The sequence below is a fragment of the Heteronotia binoei genome, chromosome 2 (genome assembly GCF_032191835.1).
Source record: "Heteronotia binoei isolate CCM8104 ecotype False Entrance Well chromosome 2, APGP_CSIRO_Hbin_v1, whole genome shotgun sequence".
NCBI lineage: Eukaryota > Metazoa > Chordata > Lepidosauria > Squamata > Gekkonidae > Heteronotia > Heteronotia binoei.
In genome coordinates, this window is record NC_083224.1 from 188352138 (window position 1) to 188370471 (window position 18334).

Below are 18334 nucleotides of genomic sequence, written 5' to 3' on the forward strand. Positions count from 1 at the left end.
AGCGGTTGCAAATCACCGGCAGTGAGCAAGGCTCAAATTAAGAGGAAGAAATGAGGTGATTGGGATGTGGGGCCATAGGCTGGCTGTGGAGTAGAGGAGGGGAGAGGCAGGAGGATTGGGGCCTGGTGGGGGAAGGGGTCAGCAGTCATGGAGTGGGCCAAGGACAGCCAAACTGTGGCTCTTTCACACATAGTGTGTGGCTCTCAAAGCCCCCACTGTCCTTTCAGCTGGCTTGGAGAAGGCATTTCTCTCTTTAAATCACTTCTCCAAACCAAGCCAGCTAGCGGCTTGAAGAATGCATTTAAAGTTGCTTTCTTTCCACCTCTCCTCCTCACTCCAACCCATCTATTTTCCTTCCTTCCTTCCCTCAAACATCTGACATTCAAGTCTTGCGGCTCTCAAACATCTGACATTTATTCTATGTGGCTCCTATGTTAAGCAAGTTTGGCCACCCTTGGGTAGGCAGAGAGCATCAAGGCCTAGATGCTTTTGTAACTAGCATTGTCAGCCTGCAGATAATGGTTGCTAATCTCCTGAGATTACAACTGATCTCCAGACTGATCTCCAGGCAGATCTCCTGAGACTACAATTGTTCTCCAGACAGAGGTCAGTTGTCCTGGAGAAAACGGCCACTTTGGAGGGCAAACTCTTTGTCATTATACCCCACTGAAGTCCCTCTGCTCTCCAAACCCCACCTTCGTCAGGCTCCACCCCCAAGATCTCCAGGTACTTCCTTACCTGGAGCTGACAACACTATTTTATAACTTTATACTAAGTGAGAGGAGAAGACAGGCTTTCCTCTGCAGATAGGATTGCCAAGTCCATTTCAAGAAATATCTGGGAATTTTTGAGGTGGAGGCAGGAGACATTGGGGGTGGAGCCAGGAGCAAGGTTGTGACAAGCATAACTGAACTCCAAAGGGAGTTCTGGCCTTCACGCATAAAGGGACTGCACATCTTTAAAAAGCCTTCCCTCCATTGGAAATAATGAAGGATGATGGCACCTTCTTTTGGGGCTCACAGAATTGGACCCCCTGGTCCAATCCTTTTGAAACTTGGGGGGTGTTTTGAGGATTGGATGCTATGCTGCAAATTTGGTTCCTCCAGCTCAAAAAGCATCCCTCCAGGAGTAGTTTCTATACTCCAAAAATTCCCTAACAGTTGCTCACGTAAATCATACAAATAGTACCTGTAGGATTCACTTACTCATGTCCCCCCTCCCTCTCTCCCTCCTCCCTTCCTCACCTGGCTTTGCTCCCTTCTGACAGCCATCAGAGAACAACACCTTGCCCAAACCCAGGACTTTTTTTTTTGTAGCAGGAACTCCTCTGCATATTAGGCCACACACCCCTTGATGTAGCCAACCTACAACCCTGATGTACTAAGAGCCCTGTAAGCTCTTGGAGGATTGGCTACATCAGGGGTGTGTGGCCTAATATGCAAAGGAGTTCCTGCTACAAAAAAAGCCTTGCGCCAAACCCAGTCATGTAATAACTTCTGTGACAGCCTCAGGACTATTAAAAGGTCTTCTCCCATTCTTTCTCTTAAGGATCTTTCTGTGGCCCAGCATGGCTACCTATTCATCTCGTCTCCATAGAAACTGCCTCCCGTGCCCCCCCTCATCCCCATCCCCCTTTTCCCTCCGCTTTCAAATTTGTTTCTTAACTGCCCTACCGCACTGACTCTCTCATATCCAACTCCTCCCGCCCCCCCCCCCCCAGCTCAAATGGCCTTAGCAGCAAGGAGCCGGCGCTAATGAGGAGGCAGTTGCCACAGCAACCGGGCCCAGGATGCTCCCTGGCATTGCAGCCCATTATCGAGTGAGTCCCCATGATAAGATCGCTTGGCAGAAAATCCCGTTTCACTGAGGTGGGAAGGGGGTCCCTCTTCGAGCTCATTAGATGCCAAACCCAGTGGGGAGAAGCCATGTTTTGAAAGAGTTGACATCTCTTATTTATTTTATCATATCTTTTTTATGTGTGTAATTGTTTCTTGTTCAGCCACTCTTCAAAGAAGGGAGCAGCTCCATTTACCAACTTCTAGAGATTTTATTCAGCCTTATGCTTTGCAGGCCTTGCCCAAAGTGTTATCCTCCATAGGGACTGGAAATTAATCTTTTCCTTCCTTCCTTCCTTCCTTCCTTCCTTCCTTCCTTCCTTCCTTCCTTCCTTCCTTCCTTCCTTCCTTCCTTCCTTCCTTCCTTCCTTCCTTCCTTCCTTCCTCCCTTCCTCCCTTCCTCCCTTTCTTTCTTTCTTTCTTTCTTTCTTTCTTTCTTTCTTTCTTTCTTTCTCTCTCTCTCTTTCTCTCTCTCTCTCCCTTCCTTCCTTTCTTTCTTTCCTTCTTTCTTTCTCTCTTTCTCTCTCTCTCTTTCTCTCTCCCTTCCTTCCTTCCTTCCTTCCTTCCTTCCTTCCTTCCTTCCTTCCTTCCTTCCTTCCTTCCTTCCTTCCTTCCCTTCCTTTCTTTCTTTCTTTCTTTCTTTCTTTCTTTCTTTCTTTCTTTCTTTCTTTCTCTCTCTCTCTCTCTTGAAAAAACTGATATCTTATTGCGATTTATGTTCTTACTCTACCTCCCCACCGGCCCAGTTTCATCAACAGTTTTGTTTCTCCGCTTCTCATAATGTTTCCAACCTCCAGGTGATGGCTAGAGATCTCCTGAAATTACAATTGATCTCCAGGCAACGGAGATCAGTTCACCTGTGTCAAGCCTCCTTGCCATTTCTTAATTCTCTGTACTGTGTAGCATATGCTTGGTTTTAGACTATTTATTTAATATAATTAACCTATGCATTGTATTTTAACTGTATTATCTTGTTTTTATTGTTATAACATGGTTTATACCATGTCCTGTAAGCTGCCCTGAGCCTGCTTCGGCAGGGAGGGTGGAATATAAATAAAAATTTATTATTATTATTATTATTATTATTATTAGGCACTGTTTTGCATTTGCTCTGGCAATCTTGGGGTTGAACCTGCTTCACTTCCCTTTCAGTAACATCATATGCAACTGTTCTTCCCTGAGGCGTACACTGGCATCTATTTCTCAAGGCCGTGTTATCTCCTTGCAGAGACTGCTTAAACTACCATTGTCTAGTAACCGGGGCCTGGTTGAGGAATGTTTTTGTTTTGCTTTTCGCGGGCTTTGAGCTATTACTTTCGGTGGGTATAAAGATTTAGCCAGCCCCGGGTGAGCCAGATATGACACAAATCCTTATGCTACTGTTACCTATCAATAAAGTTAGCTCTTTCTAAAAGGAGAGAAGTCTGCTTATGTTGAAGATAGTCCCAGAGCTGATGACATGGAGAAAATGGCCACTTTGGAGGGGGGGCTGTGTGGCATAATGCCCCACTGAATTCCTCTCCAAACCTTGCCAACCACCCCAAATCTCCAGGTATTTCCCAACCCGGACCTAGCAACCCTAGCTTCTCGCAATCAGCTTTGGAGACACCATTATGTTGTGTGTGCATTTGGTATGTTTTTATGCACAAAAATGGATATTTTGTTTTACGGAGGCACTTAATAACATGGTAAAATATGTACATTTATATATTTATTTATTTAATCGCCCCATCCCAGCTAGAGCCGGGATCTGGGTGGTTTACAATGGATAATAAATACAGTTATATAAAAAACCAGTAAAACGATTAACGAAGAAAGTTACAAACCCCAATGGTGTCCTAATAACAACCTTCTGTTCCAGATTTCTAGATGCTACATCGGCTGGGGGGGGGATCCCCAAAGAGGCAGAGGAGGGAGTTGCTGGCTCAGCGACTGTCACTGTCCTAATCGAAAGCCTGGTGGAACATCTCTGTCTTACAAGCCCTGCGGAACTGTAGAAGATCTGGCGGGGTCCTGATGTTCTCTGGCAGAGAGTTCCACCAAGTGGGGGCCAGGACTGAAAAAGTCCTGGCCCTCATCGAGGACAACTGGACCTCTTTTTTTTGTGTGGAACAAATAAGGAAAACGGTGCAAAATCGAATGATGACAGATTAGATTCAAACAGAGGAAGAAGCAGCAGTGAGGAGAAATTCAAAACCATCCCGTTTTGTAAAAATGAATTCTCAATACTTCAGGAGAGCCACCACTGCTTTCTTTTTTTATGCTTCCACAGCAAAGGTTACCAACTTCTGCTTGGAAGTTCCTGGAGATTTGAGGGCAGTGCCTGGGAAGAGTAGAGTTTGGGGGAGAGGGAACGTGATGACATTCTAGCACTTCTGCTTCTCCTAAACTCCATAGTATTACCACAGAGTTAGGGCTGCCAAGCTCCTGCCAGGGGCCGGGGATCCCCCTGGTTGGGGCCCCCCAACCTGCTGGCACAGAGCAGGCCATAGTGTTGCCAAGTCCAATTCAAGAAACATCTGGGGACTTTGGGGGTGGAGCCAGGAGACTTTGGGGGTGGAACCAGGAGAAATTAGGCGTGAAGCCAAGATCAAGGCTGTGACAAGCATAATTGAACTCCAAAGGGAGTTCTGGCCATCACATTTAAAGGGACGGCACACCTTTTCAATTCCTTCCTTCCATAGGAAATAATGAAGGATAGGGGCACCTTCTTTTGGGGCTCATAGAATTGGACCCTTTGGTCCAATCTTTTTGAAACTTGGGGGGTATTTTGAGGAGAGGCACTAGATGCTGTACTGAAAATTTGGTGCCTCTACCCCCAAAAACAGCCCCCCCAGAGCCCCAGATACCCGTGGATCAATTCTCCATGATTTTCTATGGGAATAAATATCCATAGGGAATAATAGAGTTCCCAGCAGACATTTCCCTCCTCTCCCCCCCCGCTTTCTGATGACCCTGAAGCGGGGGGAGGGCCTCCAAACCAGGGGATCCCCTGCCCCCACCTGGGGATTGGCAACCCTAGCAGGCCACCAGGAAGATCCCAGCCCCGAAAGAGCCCCATCATTGTGCAACATGCCCTGCATGATGACATCACCCGGCACGTCGTGGTGCTCTATGGTACCATAGTTTTACTGTGGATCCTAGAGTGTCCCCAGTGTGCCATGCCCAGTGCGGTGATGTCACTTCCAAGTGATGTCATCGTGCCCTGCATGCTTTATGTGCACAAAAGAAGAGTCTCCTGCCACAACGGCGGAGGGACTTGGGAACCCTATATAGCATCCACCCTCCAAGATTGCAAATTCTGTCAGGGGAACTGATATCTGGAGATAAACTACAATTTGGGAGAGCTCCAGTCTCCACCTGGAGTGTGGCAACCCTACCATTGTAGCATCAAACAGCCATGTGACATGGCATAGGGATCTTTTCCCCCTTATCCCTCCCACACTCTTTTTTCAAGCTCCAATGTGCCAATAATCTGGCTTCCCATCTGTGATTTCCAGAACTCTGTTTTCTAACCTTCTTACCTCTCCTTGCAGAATTAACAGCATTCAAGGATCAGGGCCATCCTGAGATGACTTTCTCTCCTGCTTCCTTCTCCGTGCAAGACGTTGGTGCTGAAGAAACCATCCCCCTGACCCCGATCCCTGATCTGCCAGAGAGCCAGTCCTTTCCCACAGAGCGGCAGAATCCTGAGACATCATTGCCGGCTAACGCCCCTGGGGTGTTTTATCCCCAAGAGGTTGCCACAGCAACAGGGGAGGGAGATGCGCCCCTGGGCACCAGCATCCGAGGAGATTACCCTCAGGGCCTGTCGCAGGTGGTGGACAGCGAGGGCGGGTTTTCAGGCAATGAGAATGTGACGCCAACCATCCTGACCAATGCTCAGCATCAGAGGCACGAAGTCCATCCCGATGAAGGGAGCGCTCAGCCCGAATATGACTCCCAAGGAACCTCGGAAAAGGCTGTGAGCTTTGTGGAAGAGGTTCCGGGGCCTAACTTTCAGGCTCGACATCACGCACCAGGGCCTTCCCGTGGATTGACAGAGAAAGATGGCCTGAATTCAGCTGAACAACAATGGGAGAGCAGCCTCTTCGACACAGCCAGTGAGGCAGCCTCCTCAAAAGAGTCTGGCCAGCTTTCAGAAGATCTGGCTGAGCTGAGAGGCCATGGAGCCATCACCCTTCCTCCCGAGGACATTCCCTCGCTGACCTCTGACAACGTTTATCCACAAGTGGCTCGGCTTGTCTCCAAGGAACCTGAGGAGTGGATGGCAGCTGGGGGCAACCAAGCAGGCCAGGAGGCCACAACAGATGTGAAACTGAAAGAACCTGAGGAGACGGTGAGTCTGGCACCGACAGATGGCACAGCGACCACAGAGACCCTGAGCCTTCTCGAGCCAAAAGGCCCCCAGGATGTAGTCAGTCACAGTGCAGGCAGCCATCTTGAACACCACACAACAGACTACGCTCACCAAGTCAGTGAGATGCTTCCAGAAGCTGTCAGCACGGTCAAACATGGCCTTGTCCACCAGCAACATGGCGCTACCGCTGTGTCTCCCATCCACAGTGAACCTGACCATTACACTTCTACCTGGGTCATTCTAGACAAGGATGTAGAGGCCCTAACCCGGCATGCTGACAAAGACCAGACATCATGGATTTCCCCGGACACAGGAGTCTCACTGGTGTTCCAGGGGATATCAGAGACTTCGAGCCCTCAACAACTAGGAGATTTACCCCCAAGCTTGAGGCCGTTCGTCCAGCCCAGCAAGAACACAGAGGGAACCGGACTGGACCACACAGGTTACCTTCCTGTCACCCCAGGCGAACTGCAAGGGTTTATGCCAGTGGAGGCTGGCAGCGGAGAGGAGAGAGCGGAGGCATTTGCAGTGGAAGGAGTCGAGAGTCTAGCATGGACCGAGGAAACCAATGGCAGTTCTCTGGGTAAGATGTCTTATCATCCCAAGCTGGCAACAGCTTTGGTGTTTCAGAATGAAATCAAATAAAGGGCTCTTAATGCTATTCCTTGGGGATTACAGACTGGCACTTTGGGCTAATTCAGAGACACCTCTGAAATTGACCCCAAAAACCCTTCCAAATGGCAGCCTCTGCGGCCCATCCCTTACCCACCCTGCCCTCCAGCCTCCAGAGAGTGACTCCAAAAGCTACCACTTTGGAAGTGGTAGCAAATTTTTAAGCTGTACACCAGTCGCCTCCTGGCTTGTGAAACTGCCAAGCCACCCCAAGCCGCTTCCAGCTTCCCCCCTCCCCTTAAAAACTGTTGGAAGCACATGAGCACTTGACTGGTTAAGTAGTTGGGGTGGGTGGGGGGGAGAGCAGTCCAGCTTCTGAGGCACCTCCACAGACAGGATGCAGGCGCTTTGCTGGGCCTGGCTGCCTCGCAGACGGGATGCAGGCGCTTTGCTGGGGAGCATGTGGAGGCTTCAGGGTGGCTCTTTATCAGCCGGCCCAATTTGGGACGCCTCCCAACTGCCCCATACTGCCCATCTGTAGGCAGCCCTTGATGCCCTTTCTCCCCCATTTCCCCCTTCTGCACTGCCCCCTAACCTGGGCAGGCACTAAATTTCATATTGATGGCTGACTAGCCACTGAGAATCTAGTCCCTCGCTTCTTCCTCTAAAGCCACAGAGTCCACCCTCTAAAGCAGCCATTTTCTCCAGAGGAACTAATTCTGGTCATCTGGCAATTAGCTGTGGTTCTGGGCAATCTCCAGGCTGCACCTGGAGGTTGGAAACCCCACTTCTGGATGTGCACACCCTTTCTGGAGCGGAAGATGATTTTTCATGTTTCTGTGAAGCAGGGGTGGCCAAACTGTGGCTCGGGAGCCACATGTGGTTCTTTCACACAACTTGTGTGGCTCTTGAAGCCCCCACCACCCTATCAGCCTGCTTGGAAAAGGTAGTTCTCTCTTTAAATCACTTCTCTAAGCTATTCCTTCCTTCCTTCCTCCCACCCTCCCTCCCTTGTCTTGTGGCTCTCAAAATCTGATGTTTAAATTCTGTGTGGCTTTTACGTTTAAACAGGTTTGGCCATCCCTGCTTTGAACCTTCAGCACTTGCTTGGTTGAAAGAGTTGCATTCCAATCCCTCCCAGTTTCTCTCCTAGCATGAACTGGGAGACTGCCTCATGACCTTAGGGATGATCCCCCATTCCTGTTTGGGGACAGATTATAGGGTTGCCAACCTCCAGGTGATCTAGGGTTGCCAATCCCCAGGTGGGGGAGGGGATCCCCCAGTTTGGAGGCCCTCCCCCCGCTTCAGGGTCATCAGAAAGCGGGGGGAGGGGAGGGAAATGTCTGCTGGGAACTCTGTTATTCCCTATGGAGATTTATTCCCATAGAAAATCATGGAGAATTGATCTGTGGGTATCTGGGGCTCTGGGGAGCTGTTTTTTGGAGTAGAGGCACCAAATTTTCAGTATAGCATCTAGTGCCTCTCCCCAAAATTCTCCCCAAGTTTCAAAAAGATTGGACCAGGGGGTCCAATTCTATGAGCCCCAAAAGAAGGTGCCCCTATCCTTCACATTATTTCCTATGGAAGGAAGGCATTGAAAAGGTGTGCCGCCCCTTTAAATGTGATGGCCAGAACTGCCTTTGGAGTTCAATTATGCTTCTCACAGCCTTGATCTTGGCTCCACCCCTAATGTCTCCTGGCTGCACCCCTAATGTCTCCTGGCTCCACCCCCAAAGTCCCCAGATATTTCTTGAATTGGACTTGGCAACCCTAAGGTGATCTCCTAGAATTCCAAGTGATTGCCGAGCAACAAAGATCAGTTTCCCTGGAGAAGACGGCTGCTCTGGATCCAGGGTTGCCAGCCCCAGGTTAGGAAATTCCTGGAGATTTGGGGGAGGTGGAGTAGGGGATGGTAGGGTTTGGCAGGGGTCATTTTGTAGAAAAAGAGGTGCCAGAGCTCATGAGCACAACTCATTTGCTATATGCCACACCCCTGACCTCACCAGAAGGTGTACTAAATTATAGCTGCTCAACATCTACCTTAAAACGCTTCTTGAATTATAATTTTCCGAATAAAATCTTACTCCCATCCAAGGCTCATCTTGTAAAAAAATAGGTGGTGGAGCTCATTAGCATAACTCATTAGCATATGCCGACCCCCAGCCAAAAGCAACTCAATGCAAGAAAGGAGAGCCCTGGATGAGTGAGGCCTGCTGGGGCTGGCTGGAGATCCAGCCAGCCCAAGCAAGCCTCGCTCGCCTGGGGCTCTCTTGGGCCACACACCCCCCCCCCAGTCAAAAGGCCAGCAAACCACCTGCCACCCAAAATCACAAAAAAAAGTGGAGAAAGGGTGGTGTGGGCTTCTCCAGGGGTTATTGAGGGCTGCTAGGGGTGTGGCAAAGCCCCTGGTGGCTGGCTGGCTGCTCTCCTAATCCAGGGATTGTTATGCAGCTGCACCTACTATTCAATGGACAAGGTAGGTGGGGAGGAAGAGGAGCAACCCTCAGAAAGGTTCAGCAGCCGTGCTCCTGTGAGCTCCTGCTGAATCTGAGGCCTGCTCCCGTCATACTTTTTAAATTACTTTTTCCTATATGGCCACAGTGGCATGATGAAAGTTTCCTTCTGTCTGCTTTATATGTTTTGGTTATTTTCTCTTTTTTTGTGGGGGGAAATATTACCGTAGTTTGTCAAATCTCAGAGTTCAGCAAAATTTGTCAAATCTCAGAGTTCAGCAAAATTTGAACAACGGCGCCCAGAAGCATTTTTTGGGGGAGGGAGGGCGTGTTTAAGAAAGAAGGAAAGCAAAAGTCCCTTGTACAAGCACCAGTTGTTTCCAACTCTGGGGTGACGCTGCTTTCACAACATTTTCACGGCAGACCTTTTTACGGGGTGGTTTGCCATTGTCTTCCCCGGTCATTACACTTTCACCCCAGTACTCATTTTACTGACCTTAGAAGGATGGAAGGCTGAGTCAACCTCGAGCCGGCTGCCTGAACCAGCTTCCACTGGAATCGAACTCAGGTCGTGAGCAGAGGGCTCTGACTGCAGTACTGCAGCTTTACCACTCTGCGCCATGGGGCTCTTTAAGAAAGAAGGAGCACAATAAAATTTAGAGGTTCCAGAGCCCTGCTCTTGTGAGCTCCTGCCCAAAATGAGGCCTGGGGTTTGGGCAGGGAAGGGAACCCAGGTGAGTATAATGCCATAGAATCTGCTCTACAAAGCAGCTATCTTTGTCACCTGGATCAGTTATAATTCTAGGAGATGTCCAGGTCCCCCCCTCTGGAGGTTGGCAACCCTATGAAATTGGAGGGTGAACTTTGGCATTATACTCTCCCTTCCCCAAACTCCACCTTCCCAAGGTTCCATCCCCAAATCTCCAGGAATTCTCCAACCTGGAGTTGGCAACCTGAGACCGTTCGAGCATCTCTGGTCAACAGTGAACCCTCTGCCAGGCTGCGGTTGGCAGCAGATGCCCTAATGTGCCAACCCTCAATGCCAAGTCAGCGCCCTCTCTCAGCAGCCTTTGCACTGCAGGTTGTGTCTCTTGTTCACACTGCAGTGTGACGGAATGCGCACTGCCTTGGATGTATCCGTTTTCCTTCGCAGGCTCCGGGGAAGGCAGCCAGTTCAATATTTATCACTTGCTGTGGCTGCTAATAATAGCAGGCCAGGGAGCGCCTGGCGTGGAGGCTTTCACTCCAGGAGCCTTTCAAGTGTCTGGGGAAGGATCGGCAAAGTGTGTAGACTTTTCAAAGAGGCAGGAAAACCAATCTGATTAATATTCAGCAGCACTGACATCCTCCGGCGGATGCAAATCCACAGTCTTGGCATTGGGGTAGACAGCTGCACAGGGAAACGCAGAGGCTGTCCTGCCTAGAAGGGAGGGGATTGGGCAGTGGGTGCCTCTTGTCCTTTCTCTGGCAGGCCTCATTTTGGAGCTCACAGGAGCAGAGCTCCAGAAACTTATTGTGCTCTTTCTTTCTTATACCCCTCCTCCCCCAAAATGCTTGCTTCTGAGCTCTATTGCTCAAACCTCCTGTGAGAATTTCGCTGAACTCTAAGATTGGACAAATTTTCTAATATTTTCCCCACCAAAAAAATGGGGAAATAACCAAAACATATATAGCAGCTGGATGGAAATCTTCGTCACATCACTGGCCACACAGGAGAAGATAATGTACAAAGTCTGATGGGAGTAAGGTTTTGTTATGACAATTCTAATTCAAGAAGCGTTTTAAGCTTGTTTGTGACTTTGGACGATTTGTTGTGTCTTGTGGCCTGATTCGGAACTGTTGTTTGGGGGCTGGAGGTGTTTTGGAGCTGGAGGTGTTGAGAGACAGTTTGGTGTAGTGGTTAAGTGTGCTGACTCTTATCTGGGAGAACCAGGTTTGATTCCTCACTCCTCCACTTGCACCTGCTGGAATGGCCATGGGTCAGCCATAGCTCTGGCAAAGGTTGTCCTTGAAAGGGCAGCTGCTGTGAGAGCCCTCTCCAGCCCCACCCACCTCACAGGGTGTCTGTTGTGGGGGAGAAAGGTAAAGGAGATTGTAAGCTGCTTTGAGACCCTGAGATTCAAAGTAAAGGATGGGGTGTAAATCCAGTATCTTCTTCTTCTCCTTCTTAAAACAGCTGTCCCTCCCTCTTCCAGGTCACTGATAGTCAAAGTGTATTAGGGTTGCTGGGGGGGTGTTGCAAAATGTCTGGAGACTTTGGGGGTGGATACAAGAGAGAGTGGGGTTTGGGGAAGGGAGGGGCCTCAGCATGGCACAATGCCCTGGAGTCCCCCCTTTAAAGCAACCATTTTCTCCAGGGGAGCTGATTTCTGCCAGCTGGAGGTCAGTTGTAAAAAAAAAGTGGGAAATCTCCAGTCCCCACCTGGAGGCTTGGAACCCTAGATGCTTCAGTTTCTCCAAACGCCACTTAAAGGAGGTATTGGGGGTTCTGGCCGGGAGTTCCAGGGTTTGCCAAAATCCCAAGGAAACACTATGCAAGATCCAGGTTTGCTTACAAGATTTTTAACAAGCAATGATCGAGTTTACAGAAATAGCAGGCTCAGCTCCTCTCTGCTGGGTCTTGAACGCACACGTTCACAGTGTAACTTAGCCAGACAAGACACATAGCTAAAACTAAACATTTTATATCCTAATTACCGTCTGCAAATCAAGAAACTGTTAATCAAGTGATCCCAAACTCTAAGATGAGCCAGGCCATCTCGCACCTGGTATCTAGTGGGGAGATGAAACAAATTGGACTTTGAAGATAAGAGCTGCTGACAGGTGTGAGGGAGAAGAATATTCTTTTGGGAGCAACCTGACTGCTGTCCCCTCACAAAACTCAAGGCAACTAAAGGTCAAACACCAGCCTGTAACAAAGATGGAGTTACAAAGGCTATACATAGAGCTGCCAATCCCCAGGTGGGGTCAGGGGATCCCCCAGTTTGGAGGCCCTCCCCTCACTTCAGGATCATCAGAAAGTGGGGAGGGGGAGAGAAATCTCTGCTGGGCACTGCATTATACTTGATGGAGACCAGTTCCCATAGGGTATAATGAAAAATTGATCTGTGGGTATCTGAGACTCTGGGGGGGGGGGCTGCTTTTTGAGGTAGAGGCACCAAATTTTCAGCATAGCATCCTCAAAACACCCTCCAAGTGTCAAAATGATTGGACCAGGGGGTCCAATTCTATGAGCCCCAAAAGAAGGTGCCCCTATCCTTCATTATTCCAAACAGAAGGAAGGCATTTAAAAAGCGTGCAGTCCCTTTAAATGTGATGGCCGGAACTCCCTTTGGAGTTCAATGGTGCTTGTCAAACTCTTGCTCCCGGCTCCACCTCCAATGTCTCCTGGCTCCATTCCCAAAGTCCCCAGATATTTCTTGAGTTGGACCTGGCAACCCTAGGCTATACAGGAAGGCAGTGGCTCTTAACAAGAGGACAGAATCCCACTGTGGTCCCAAACCAGTCTCCGCTGCATGTCAGCCAGCCAAGACATGTTCCTCCAGGGTTCCTGGCTTCTTTGTCTATTTGTCTGTCTGTCTGTCTGTGAAAGCCTGTAATCATCTCTCATGCTTGAATTATGCAAGAAGCCTCATCAGGGCTGGTTTCAGGTTTTGGGGAGCAGACTGCCTGATACCCCTTCTCCTCCTCTGACTGCCACCAGCACCCCCACTCACGCCTAGGGTTCCCAACTGTCAGGTAGTACCTGGAGATCTCCAGGAATCACAAATGATGTTCAGATGACAAAGATCAGACTACAGATCTCCACATCCCAGGGGTCAGTTCCCTTAGAGAAAATAGCTGCTTTGGAGGGTGGACATGAGGCCCTGCTGAGGTCTCTCCCCAAATCTCACCCTCCCCAAGCTCTACCCCCCAGTCTCTCAAAGCTGGCAACCCTGTGCTGTCCAGTTTGGTGTAGTAGTTAAGAGCGGTGGCCTCTAATCTGGAGAACGGGGTTTGCTCCCCCCTACTCCTCCTCATGCAGCCAGCTGGGTGACCTTGGGTCAGTCCCAGTTCTCTCAGAGCTCACTCAGCCCCACCTGCTTCACAGGTTGTCTGTTGTGGGAAGAGGAAGGGAAGGCGATTGTAAGCCACTCAAAGACGCTGAGTGAAGATGGGTTATAAAAACCAGGGCTTTTTTTCCAAGGGAACACAGTGGGACTTCTTTATGGAAACAAATTTTAAAAAGCTGTTTAAAAGTTCCTGAGGGGACACCTGTGGGTTTCTCCTTCATTTCCCTCTTTAGAGTTCCAGCAACTCTTTTTCCAGATAAAACCATCTGACAAAAACTATCTCCTCCTCTTCTTTCTCCTTCTTCCTTCCAGCCCGCCCATATTTCACCCTGCCTTTGTCCTTCCTTCCTCACCCCATTTGTGAGGCTTCCTACTGATCTTATGTCATTTCCCCAATGGTGCTGGGTGCAGATAGGAACCCCACCGCTGTGCCACCATTGTCTGCCACCTGCAGGTCCTTCCCTGGTGGCAAATGATTAGGGGACTCTTAGGGTTGCCAGGTCCGACTCAAGAAATATCCGGGGACTTTGGGGGTGGAGCCAGGAACAAGGGTGTAAGAAGCACGATCGAACTCCAAAGGGAGTTCTAGCCATCACATTTAAAGGGACCACACACCTTTTAAATGCCTTCCCTCCATTTGGAATAATGAAGAATAGGGGCACCTTATTTTAGGGGCTCATAGAATTGGACCCCCTGGTCAATCTTTTTGAAACTTGGAGGGGGGGTGTTTTGAGGAGAGGCATCAGATGCTATGCTGAAAATTTGGTGCCTCTAGCTAAAAAACCAGCCGCCCCAGATATCCACAGATCAATTCTGCATTGGACCTTATGGGAATCAGGGTATAATGGAGTGCCCAGCAGACATTTCCTCCCACCCCCTCCTGCTTTCTGCTAACCCTGAAGCAGAAGAAGATGAAGATATTGGATTTATATCCCGCCCTCCACTCCGAAGAGTCACAGAGCGGCTCACAATCTCCTTTACCTTCCTCCCCCACAACAGACACCCTGTGAGGTGGGTGGGGCTGGAGAGGGCTCCCACAGCAGCTGCCCTTTCAAGGACAACCTCTGCCAGAGCTATGGCTGACCCAAGGCCATGCTAGCAGGTGCAAGTGGAGGAGTGGGGAATCAAACCTGATTCTCCCAGATAAGAGTCCGCACACTTAACCACTACACCAAACTGGCTCTCCACACCAAACTGGCTCTCCACAGGGGGAAGGGCCTCCAAACTGGGGGATTGCCTATTCCCAACTAGGGATTGGCAACCCTAGGGATTCTGCAGCAGTAGGCCCTGGTAGAAGCCTTGGGCCCTGGAGCTGACCTACCTCAGGGTATGCCAACCCCTGCCTTGTGCCTTATACAAAGAGTCCCTTGGCTCACTGGGCTATGTATTGTCTCCTCAGACTGGCAGCAGCTCTCTAGCCAAGAAAGATCTTCCCAGCACAAGTGAGTTTGGACTGGAGATTCAGTTTAAATAGACTTGCCACTTTCCAGATGGGGCCTGGAGATATGCAGAACTACAACTGATCTCCAGATGAGAGAGATCAGTTCCCCTGGAGAAAAATGGCTGCTCTGGAGGGTGGACTCTATGGTATCATACCTCACTGAGCTCCCTCTGCTTTCCAGACTCCACCCTTGCCAGCCTCCAGCCTCAAAATTGCCAACCCTCCCTTTCACTGGAGACCGACCCTTTGGCATGCTAAGCAGGTGTTCTGGAGCCACAGCCCCTCCCCCTCTCCGCAAGGAGGCTGACCCTAACAATAAGAAACAATTAAATCAACCTAAAGCCATTCTATTAAAACACGCAATTAAAATTTCTTTTCCGAGACTTTTCATTAAACCCATTTAATTAAAACACGCCATTTAAAACCCAGCGATGAACTACAAATGGTGCCGGTCTGCATGTTCGCCGTTGGTGGGGGGAACTGCTGGGTTGGCCTCAGCATTGCAACCCCACTTGATCTCCGTTTGCATTTGGGGTTTTGTTTTTTTTTAAAATCCAAGTGCCCAGTTTTCATGGCTAGGATAAGGTCCTGGCCAAAAGCTCAGGAGCCAGAAAGAATGGCTGAAATAGATTGCCCATGATTGCCACGGCTAGACGCTGGGAATGGCTTTTGCAAATGTATGTCCGTATGTTTCCTTTGTCTAATCTGCACGGCACACTGTTTTCTTGACACTTCTCTGTTTTGTGTGTGTGTGTCTTGCAGCTGAGGCCGACCCTTGTGACCATGATCCCTGCTTGCATGGTGGGACCTGCCAGTCGGATGGAAACATCTCCAGTTGCACCTGCCCCCAGGGATTCACCGGGGAAAACTGCGAAATAGGTGAGAAAGCAGGAAAGGTGACATTCATCACAAAGGCACCTGCAGTCAGATCTCTTTGTGGAGAGGTTGAAGGGAGAGGCGGTGGGGAAGGGGGTAAGATTTGTAAAAAAAAAAAAACCATCCCAGGTTTTCTGGACATTTTGCAAATGTGAAAAATGTCATTGTAAATGTGTTGGTTTGGCAGTGTCCAGGGTGGGGCCTGGAGACCTCCTCCAACAGATGACAGAACTCCGTTCCCTTTAAAAAGAATTTTTTTAAAAAAACTTTTGAGCTCAGTTCCCCTGGAGGAAATGGATGCTTTATAGCAGAAGTGCCCAATATGTTGTCGAAGTGGCCAAACTTGCTTAACATATGAGCCACACAGAGTAAATGTCAGATGTTTGAGAGCAACAAGACATGAATGTCAGATGTTTGAGAGAAGGAAGGGAGGGAGAGAGGGAGGAAGGCAGGCAGGCAGGCAAATAGACTTTAGAGCACTGAGATCTAGCTCCCAAAATCTTTTAAAAATCCCTGGACCAAGGGAGGCCAAATTGAAAACAACCCGAGAGCAGGCCTTCTCAGTAACGGCTCCTCACTGGTGGAACCAATTACCAGCGGAGGTCCGAGCCATGCAGGACTACAATCAGTTCCGCAGGGCCTGCGAAACCATCCTTTTTCAAATGGCCTTCAATGACTGAATCTTGAAATGACATCCAGCCATCTGACATACATCTGATAAGTCTTGTATTATAGCACCTTAACTGTAATGGTTTTTAATTAATTAATTTATTTATTTATTTAATGGATTTTAATGCATTTTACTGTATAATGTATTGTTGTAATCATGGTACTTTCCATGTCTGTGAGCCGCCCTGAGCCTGCCTTGGCGGGGAGGGCGGGATATAAATAAAATTGTTGTTGTTGTTGTTAATTTAAATGCATTCTCCAAGCCGCTGGGTGCCTTGGCTTGGATAAGTGATTTAAAGAGACAAATGTCTTCTTCAAGCTAGCCAATGTGGAGGTGGCAGCTTTGAGAGCCACACAGTATGTATGAAACCCTGAGCAACGGTTTGGTCACCCCCACTTTAGAGGATGGACTCTGTGGCATTGTACTAAGGTTTCCAGGTCTCACCTGCCCACTGGCAGGGGATGGAGGGTAGGGTGGCCAGATTCAGGTTCGGAAACTCCTGGAGATTTGGGAGTGGAGGCTGAGGAGGACAGGGACCTCAGTGGGGTACAGTGCCCTAGAGTCCACCCTCCGAAGCAACCATTTTCTCCAGGGGAAGTGATCTCTGTAGTCTGGAGATGAGCTGTCATTCTGGGAGATCTTAAGGTCCCACCTGGAGACTGGCAGCAATAAGAAAGTCCCCACAACCACCCTGGGCCGGATCTAGGGGAAGCAGAAGGGGTGCTGGCCCTGGGTGCCACCAGCGGGAGAGGGGGGAGAAAGTTTGGCTACTTTTGCCATCTCTTCGCCTTGTGGAGAGGCTGCAAAAGCAGCCCCGTGGCTCCCCCCACCCCCATTTAAAGACCTCGCTGGCCAGCAGGGTGTTTAAATGGGGGAATCCCCTGCAAGACAGAGAGGTGGCAAAAGCAGCCCTGGAGCCTCCCCTCCCCCATTTAAACACTTCTGTGAGGTGTTTAAATTGGGGGGGGGGGGGTCAGATGGCCCACTGCTCTCCTCCATGGTTTGAGTGGAGGTGCTATTTTTTTGGTTTTGCCCCCACTCATAAAATAGGTAGATCCGGATCTGCCTTGCAGGAATTATTTGGCCTCTCCAGCCAAATGAACTGGGGGTGGGGGGAGAGTGTTGTTGGGAGGCTGGAAAGAGGGTTACCAACTCAGCATTGGGAAATTCCTGGAGGGTTTGTGGGTGGAGCCTGGGGAGGGCAGGTTTTCGGAAAGACCCCGGCAGGGTAACCCTCCGAAGCAAGCATTTTTCTCCCCAGAGGAACTGATCAGTACAGTGGGGATCAGTGTAGCCCCAGGAGGTTTCCGGGCTCCACCTGGAGGTAGAGCAACTACACACAATACTGTGTGAACAGTTTTGATAATTGCACAGTACAGTATTCTATAGGTTTGTCAATCCCAGGTGGGAGCAGAGGATTTGGAGGCCCTCCCTCCCACTTCAGGGTCATCAGAAAGAAGGGGGGGGGATTGCTGCTGGGCACTTCATTATACCCTGTGGAGATCAATTCCCATAGAGTATAATGGAGAATTGATCTGTGGATATCTGGGGTTCCAGAGACAGAGGCACCAGCATGTTTTTTTGAGACAGAGGCACCAACATTTCAGCATAGCCTCTCCTCAAAACAACCCCCCAAGTTTCAAAAAGATTGGACCAGGGGTCCAGTTCTATGAGCCCCCAAAGAAGATACCCCTATCCTCCATTATTTCCTTTGGAAGGAAGGCATTTAAAAGGAGCATGGTCCCTTTAAATGTGGAGAGCTAGTTTGGTGTAGTGGTTAAGTGTGCGGACTCTTATCTGGGAGAACCGGGTTTGATTCCCCACTCCTCCACTTGCACCTGCTAGCATGGCCTTGGGTCAGCCATAGCTCTGGCAGAGGTTGTCCTTGAAAGGGCAGCTGCTGTGAGAGCCCTCTCCAGCCCCACCCACCTCACAGGGTGTCTGTTGTGGGGGAGGAAGATAAAGGAGATTGTGAGCCGCTCTGAGACTCTTTGGAGTGGAGGGCGGGATATAAATCCAATATCTTCATCTACCT

General features: G+C 49.5%; 1 protein-coding gene across 1 annotated transcript in view; it reads left to right on the top strand.

Annotated features, from left to right (window-relative positions):
- Positions 1–18334, top strand: part of NCAN (neurocan) — an 81804-nt gene that overhangs the window by 45709 nt on the left and 17761 nt on the right. The window contains exons 7-8 of the mRNA XM_060233090.1: positions 5372–6778; positions 15516–15632. Coding sequence (XP_060089073.1) covers positions 5372–6778; positions 15516–15632 — 1524 coding nt within the window. The remainder of the gene's footprint in view (positions 1–5371; positions 6779–15515; positions 15633–18334) is intronic.